This window comes from Austrofundulus limnaeus, unplaced genomic scaffold (genome assembly GCF_001266775.1).
Source record: "Austrofundulus limnaeus strain Quisiro unplaced genomic scaffold, Austrofundulus_limnaeus-1.0 Scaffold49, whole genome shotgun sequence".
Classification (NCBI taxonomy): domain Eukaryota; kingdom Metazoa; phylum Chordata; class Actinopteri; order Cyprinodontiformes; family Rivulidae; genus Austrofundulus; species Austrofundulus limnaeus.
Window position 1 is genome coordinate 348,350 of NW_013952451.1, and position 7,328 is coordinate 355,677.

The 7,328-nt window shown below is 39.4% G+C and overlaps 1 protein-coding gene across 2 annotated transcripts in view; it reads right to left on the reverse strand.

Moving 5' to 3' along the window:
• Positions 1 to 2,091: 2,091 nt before the first annotated feature.
• Positions 2,092 to 7,328, reverse strand: part of LOC106517470 (arf-GAP with SH3 domain, ANK repeat and PH domain-containing protein 1) — a gene marked incomplete at its 3' end in the record, with an annotated part of 60,024 nt that continues 54,787 nt past the window's right edge. For both annotated transcript variants that reach the window (XM_014008325.1, XM_014008326.1), the window contains 6 exon segments: positions 2,092 to 2,278; positions 2,358 to 2,449; positions 3,015 to 3,148; positions 4,381 to 4,547; positions 6,609 to 6,657; positions 6,836 to 6,923. In XM_014008325.1, coding sequence (XP_013863779.1) covers positions 2,092 to 2,278; positions 2,358 to 2,449; positions 3,015 to 3,148; positions 4,381 to 4,547; positions 6,609 to 6,657; positions 6,836 to 6,923 — 717 coding nt within the window.

Consider the following 7,328-nt stretch of genomic DNA (forward strand, 5'->3'; position numbering starts at 1 on the left):
TGTGTGTGTGTGTGTGTGTGTGTGTGTGTGTGTGTGTGTGTGTGTGTGTGTGTGTGTGTGTGACATTAAAGAGTCCTGAATTTGTTCAGGGTTAAGATATTTCTGCGCATGTGTGCCCCGTGTCTGTCCTCTCTGCTGAAGGGTTGTTTGGGGTTTTCTGTGCAGGTTTCGTCTGGAGTGTGTGTGTGTGTGTGTGTGTGTGTGTGTGTGTGTGTGTGTCAGCATTTAAACAAACTGCAGTAAACAAAATGGCTCCTAAAAATAAAAAATCTGCAATCTTGTCGCAGTTTTTTTTCTGCCATTTTTGGGTGACTGAATGTTACAAAACTAAATGTTATGTAGTTTTTCATTTAAAGCACAATAAGCATTAGAGGCTGAAACATTTGACTTCTGTTAAAGGTTAATGTATGGATTCTGTTTTGTCATGCTTTCTGTGCCTTGCATTGAGGAGGGTTTGGATGTCACTCTGCAGCCGTTCGGAGGCACTGACAGCAGCAGATCAGATACTGGTGAGTCAGACTTCATGGTGCAGACAACAGCAGCAGCTCCCTCTATGACCACGTAATATCCTCTCTTATCCTTTTACTCTGCTGCAGCACTGTGCACCGAGTTTAAAAAAAAAAATCAGATATCCACGTCGTAAAAACCGTGGCCTGTTCGCATCAGAGGGAGTCTGATCGTGTGTGCTGTTCACAGAGACATCCACCGCTCGTTATTTAGCTCTCGTTTGAGCCTGGAGCTGCACTCCAAAAAGGCAGAGGAAACGAAGATAAAAACATGCAGAGAGCCACAAAATAGAAAGCAGGCACWTAAAACTGAGGTGCCACAGATCAGGTATAATCTGAGTGAATTAAGAATCGGCAAAAATGTTAGGGTTACACGATATAAGCGCCTCAGGATGATGCATGGGGGACTCTTACGCCTGCTTTTTTATATTTTGTGTTGTTTCAATGAGAATAAATTTCAAACAAAGATGAAAAAAAATCGATAAAATAATCTAACAGGAGCTTTCACAAATCTGTGGTTAAGCATTTGTTAGAAAAGATTTATGCACCTGTTAAAAAGCCTGTTTTGGCACAAAATTAGTTTCCTGAAGGTGATTTTTGCATCTGTCTCTAAGAAATGCTCAAATTTAGCTGGTGTTTGCGAAGCTTTTCAGAAGGCAATTCTGTGCCAATTACGCCGTTAAATTTAAAGTCTTACATGGGCGTAAGTTGCTGCCAGAGGAGACACAGGTGCTGCACGTTGAGAGGAGAGAGTGTGAAGGAGGACATCCTCCATTAGTGTTAATTTATTTGGAATGGCAAAAGAAGACATCATCAACATGGCTGCCAAGACGCATTACTCTTAATCGAGTGGAGGAAATGGTCTACTGCGTTTCTCTTTTGTTTTGCATCTKAGGAGACTGACCTTAATTGTCTCATCTCTGTATTTTTTGTTAAAAAGTATGGAGAGCCGACACAATGTTGGTTCATCTCAAGTTTAGGAGCCATTTTATGCCTGAATTATTTAAAAGTTGAAGTGAAAAGCCTTTATCTGCATGGATGCTGCAGCAGTAGATTCATTTCATAATATTCTAAAAACATGAACTTGTAAACATGAAAAAGAAAGAAATGTGTGTTTGGCAGATTATTTCTTTGTTGTAACAATGCTTTTTGGTAAAAAATCTTAAACCGTTGAAAAGCCTGTTAATTTCCCTTTTAAATGGTGCCACGTTTGTAAGGAACATGCWTTTATGGGATGAGCTGTAGAGCTGAGTATGTGGGTTGCACACATGAAAATTTACCAAATCTTCTCTGTCAAACAGTTTATTTTGTTGTTATTGACACTTGTTTGGATCATGTGGTGCCTCCAGGTGCTGCCAATCAGGTGCTGCTACAAGATTTATTGCCAAGAAATATTGTTAAAACAAAATAATAATCAAAAAAACAAAAATTTTCTTAATTTCTGTGCTAAATACATTTTTATTATCACTGCTACTTAGTTATTGTTGGGCTTTGATGAAACAAATCAATAGAATTATTGTGATTTTTCAAATAGTTGAAGCAGAGTTTTTCTCGGCGCTCAGTCTTTAGGAGAGGTTACACTCACCGGTCCAGTCTCAGGGAGCGGCTCCATAAGCTCCACCCCCTCAGCGTAGACCTGAACGAGAGCCAGCAGGTCCCGGGACTGGACCGCCTCGAACAGCTCGATCATCTTAGCAGCGGCCGACGTGCAGGTCTTCTTCGCATACTTGTGGTCCACGTACTTAGCGTTGATGAACTCTTTCCTCACCGTCCTGTGGGAGAAAAAAAAACTCTCTTAAAGCATGTTTCCAGAGAGGTCAGATGTTTGCTGTGAAGCCGCAGCGTTCTTACATATCACTCGAGGGGGTGGGCTTTGGTGAAGGAGAGGGAAGGTTCGCCTCCATGATTTCATTAAAACTACTGTTCCCTACATTCTTGGCCAGCTGGGGGAGAAACACAAACACAAAAACACAGGTATTAGATATTATTATTGACAAGAAGAAACACGGAGGTTCTGATAAATTCTGTCTGGTTTGCTTTAAATTCTGTTTCATTCCACTCATGAATCATTATTCGTCCCTGGGTGTTTCTTTTTAATCTGAACATGTTTAAACAAAAAAACAGCAATCCTTAAATGAACGCACACTGGGGTGTTGGTTGACTACCAGCTACTCTCATAACCAATTTTAGCTCATTATCTGTAAAAATGACCACTTTTGGTAAATGTACAAAGTATTTTACTGGCATTTTATGTTTGTATTGTGTTAAAAATGTATTTATTTATAGATTTTTTTTGTTTTTTGTCTGCAAAATATGTTCTTGTGACAACGCGGAATCCAAGATTTTTGACAAAAAGACAACATACTGTATTGTAATGCTGTATCGTATCGTACTGTTTTCTAAAAGCTGCAAATACTTTACAAAAATTGGAGATATTGTAGAGTAAATTGTGTCTTGGAGAGGCAGTTTTTTTTTAATTTATCTGACAGACAGTTTATTAAAACTCACCAAGAGTTCTGAGGTTCCTAACTTGTCAAGCTCCATGGACTGGATGCGAGAAATGTGGACCCCCATTTCTCGATGGATGCCGGAGCATTCGATGCAGGTGAGAATCCCCAYGTTGGTGGACAACCACTTAGGCTCTGCAAAGAATAAAAAACATCCAGTTTGTTATTCATTCAGCAGCCTGAACTTTAATTTACTATAAAACAATTACAGCAGCATCTGGATTTAAGTTTAGAGTTTTTAGCTGGTGAAATACGTATTTTACTGCACAACATTAATTAAATATTAATAAAAAAAACAAGTCTATATGAAGTGATTGAATGCCTCAACTCAGTTTCTGTTGTTCTTAAATCTATCAGGTTTAAGTCTAAAGTCTGTGACGTTGGCGGTGCAGCAGGTAGAGGTCGGTGGAAACAATGAAAAAATTCTAAAAACAAACAAGTAAAACACCGAAAGCAGGAAAACACTAATTCAAACACAAACGACCAGATGCTAGGTGGTGACGGGTCACACAGAACATGTTGAACACGACGAGTGAATTAGTGCGGCGTGACCCCTACGGCTGCAAATCATACAAACGGAGTTCTTCGGTGAATATCAAACGAGACAACGACCTCTTTCTTCTCAGACCAGCAAGAACAAGGATGTAACCTTTGAAAGTGATGCTGTTTTTACGTGTTCAGAACAAGAAACATGGAGCCCAGTAGAACCAAACAGAAAAACATTCAGTTAGAAATGATTGAGGGGGAAAAAAACACATTAATTAAAAAAAAACGTTCATATAAGAATACGTTTTCTCAAATACAACCTTGAATATTGAGGGATGCAGCAACGGGATCACAGAAGTGACAAACTACCACTCCTCCCTGCAGACTGCAGGGGGATCGACGGAGCGTGTGCGGCTTATGTAACAACYTGACGTAATGTTGTTGTTTCTCAGGCCTAGAAATGTATTTTCTCCCCCTTTAGWGAATAAAATCCTCCCGTCGGTCAGCWGCTGTGGGTTTTTGTAGTGAGAGTGTGTATTTGTGTACATGTACGTGTGTGTTAACTGTCAATGACTATGGCCCTCCTGAGTGCTGACTCTGCTTCGGAACACAGGGGGAGGAGCAGGACTGAGTTGAGCCTTGAATGCTAACAGCTTTTGCGCGCGCACACTCACACACACTGGTTTTTTTGAAGGCTGCGGGGGGATTTGCAGTGCAGCTTGTGCAGACACTAAGCAGGGAGTTCAAGAGAGCTGTGACACAGCAAAACTGTACTGTGGCTTTAAAAAAGTTTGTTTTTCCCAAGTAAAATCAAACAACAAAAACCCAAGGTGAAAGAGGCTGTTCTCCCCAGAGACAGCAGCAGCAGCAGCAGCACACACCTGGAGCGCCGCAGTCGCAGCAGACTTCATTGCCCGGCATGTGCAGCACGTCTTCTATGATGGCTTTAGTCAAGTCCTCTAACCCGTCCTCCCCTCCGCTGCTCGGCTCGCCACGGAACGCCATGTTTAAGGCCTCCTCCTTGCTGTTGGTCAGTACCGAGATCCATCTGCAAGACAGGACCAAATCTGCATCAAACCAAGTTTTAAAATCACACTTATTAAAAATAATTTGTGTAAAAAATGATGTACACTTCGTAAAAAGACAAAGGCCAGGATGATAGTTCCTTGAATCTGTAAGGACATTGTGAAACTCATAACTTCATCCAAAATAAATTAAGTGACAAATGTACTACAGTAGATAAATAAAGTTCTCATTTGTTTGTTCTGTTTTCTTGTGAATGGGTGTTCTGAACTGTAATTTAATTGTACTTTGTACAATGACAATAAAGGTTTATCTTATCTTATCTCTTATCTAAAAATGAAGAAAAAAACAGAAAAAGAGTAAAATTATTTTAAAGGTCAAATGAAGTGGAAAATGTTTTTTTTTTTTGCATATTTTGCATTCATATAGGGCTTTTTTTAAAACTGATTTAAATTTACAATATTTTACAACAATATTTAGAAATTTGATGGATATTCATACTGTAATTTAACATATACCATCAAATACAGTTATTTGCTAAACTAGCCTTCATTTGACTTTTAACCGTATTCCATATTCACCAAGTTTCAACTCTTAATAAAAACCTGGAAGRGACATCTTCAGTCTATTGGTGCCTCTCAGATATGTTTGACTGATGCACCAAATACCGACGTACCGACACCCACGTAGGACTGTGGTCAATCACACAGGCAGGAAACACTATAGRTGTCTTTGAAGTGTGGRCTCCAGCAGTMAGCATGAACTACTCACTGCACCAASCTCCTCGTATACATATYCATATACACGTGCACACACACACATACACAGTGATGCAACAGAAAAAACTCATAGATGGCCTACGCACTACAAGAGGTGATAGGCATAGACAGACACACAAAGTGTTGCATTAGACTAACACTAGGACTTCATCTGTCACTGTCAGCGAACCTKCTCTGGAAAGCTACAAAGCAGCCACAGAGTGAACTCACAGAGAGCTGTTCTYTTATCATCTGTGTAGTTATAATCCACTGATGAGAAGGTGAATAGACACTCAGCCAGATTGTTTGTTTACCTAAAATGTGGAACGCTTTGCTTCCTTTGATGTGGAGCACAATACCTGTTCTGAAAAGGAGTTCTGTGGAATCCTGAGATGTTGCCGCAGCTACATTTGAAATGACATGACAGCCAACAGCAGACAAATGTGGACCTCAGACGACTTTATGTATGRCAACACGAGGCGTACAAACAGCACAGTTTAAAGCAGCACCGCCGCTTCATGACAGGAACAGAATTTCCATCACAAGYCGACAGTTCAGAACAAAAATGTCACTAATCGAGATGTGTTTTCAGGGTTTCTGTTTTGTCAGGTAATAAAATATGTAAAGACTTTAACTACACAACTTTATGCCACTTCATTATTATTTTTTACACAAAATAAATATGACTTGGGGGAAAAAAAAAGCCGATTGTCTAAATAAAAAAGCAAAAACTGATAAAATTATCCAGGGTTTCCTGTTTTCACACCGTGTTTCTGTAAACATGCACAAACTGTGTTCTCATGGGAAACAACAGAAGAAAGGTTAAGGCAACCTGAGTCGCTCCAAACCACACATCTTTTTGTTGACATCACAGTGGAATGATCTCAACAGCCACTTCAGCTTCACAGCAGCCACTAACCAAGACATCATTAAAATAAATTTAAAAACAAACAATAAAGCAGATGATCTAACGATCTGACTATTATAAATGGTAAAAATGTTTCTAAGAAACTAGCATTTATTGAAGAAATGAATACCTCTCTCTGCCTGCACAGTAAAGTTTAAACAGGGATTGTATGTCATCTGTTAAGAGCACAAAGTATATGTTGGAGAAAATTATTATCAAGCTAAATTTTAGCTCTGAGTTGGAGCTATTTTTGGGCTTCGCTAAGCTGGATTAGCTGTGGCAGCCATCTTGAATCGTGTTGACTATAGATCTTGATCTAATGATTACTTTCTTAGAGCTTCCTTAAAAAAATCATGGTGGTGGGTGATAAAAAGCAGAATGAGATTGTGTTTTGTCGTCGTTTTTCCTTTGAACTACTCACGCAACAAACTCTTGTTCGTCTTCAGCTTGGAAGTGATATGTCCGGTTATCTGTGGGAAACAGAGAGTGTTAAACATGCAAATCCCGGATTTTGCATTTTAGAATTTAACACTCAGGTTAAAAATAATCAAGCAGGTCTTTAGGACAAAACAGTCGGTCATCAACAGTGCATGTGCTCTATCACACTAACCTGTGTGTAACTGAACTGGTCAGTTTGTGTAAACTTACGAGAAATAAGATCAAAGCACTTTCTGTCCTCGGCACTCGGCTTCACCTGGCAGGTGAGCAGGTTGAGTTTCACCGGCTGCCGATTAGACTGAAAATACAAACAAAGAGACATTTACAATGACTTCAAAACACATCAATATACCAGGGGCAGAGCTAGACTTTTTTGCGAGGGGTGGCCAAGGTGTCTTCTAGGGGGGGCACATATAAATAAAGAAAACTACACTGGATTTGAACATTTTTAAATTAAATGGTTATAACTCAGCCATTTTAAGACTAACTGAGCTGAAATTTGTTGTACTGCAGCATAAAAATTTTATGAATGTTAGTCCCAATTAAAGCTAACAGAATTGCTTTCATATTAATTTAGTGGTTTAGAAAAGTATTTTTTTTCTTCACACACTGATAGGTTCCCTGTACTCTAGAGCAGTGGTTCCCAAACTTTTTATCTTCTGACCCACAAAATATCCATGGCAAAAACTTGTGACCCCAAATA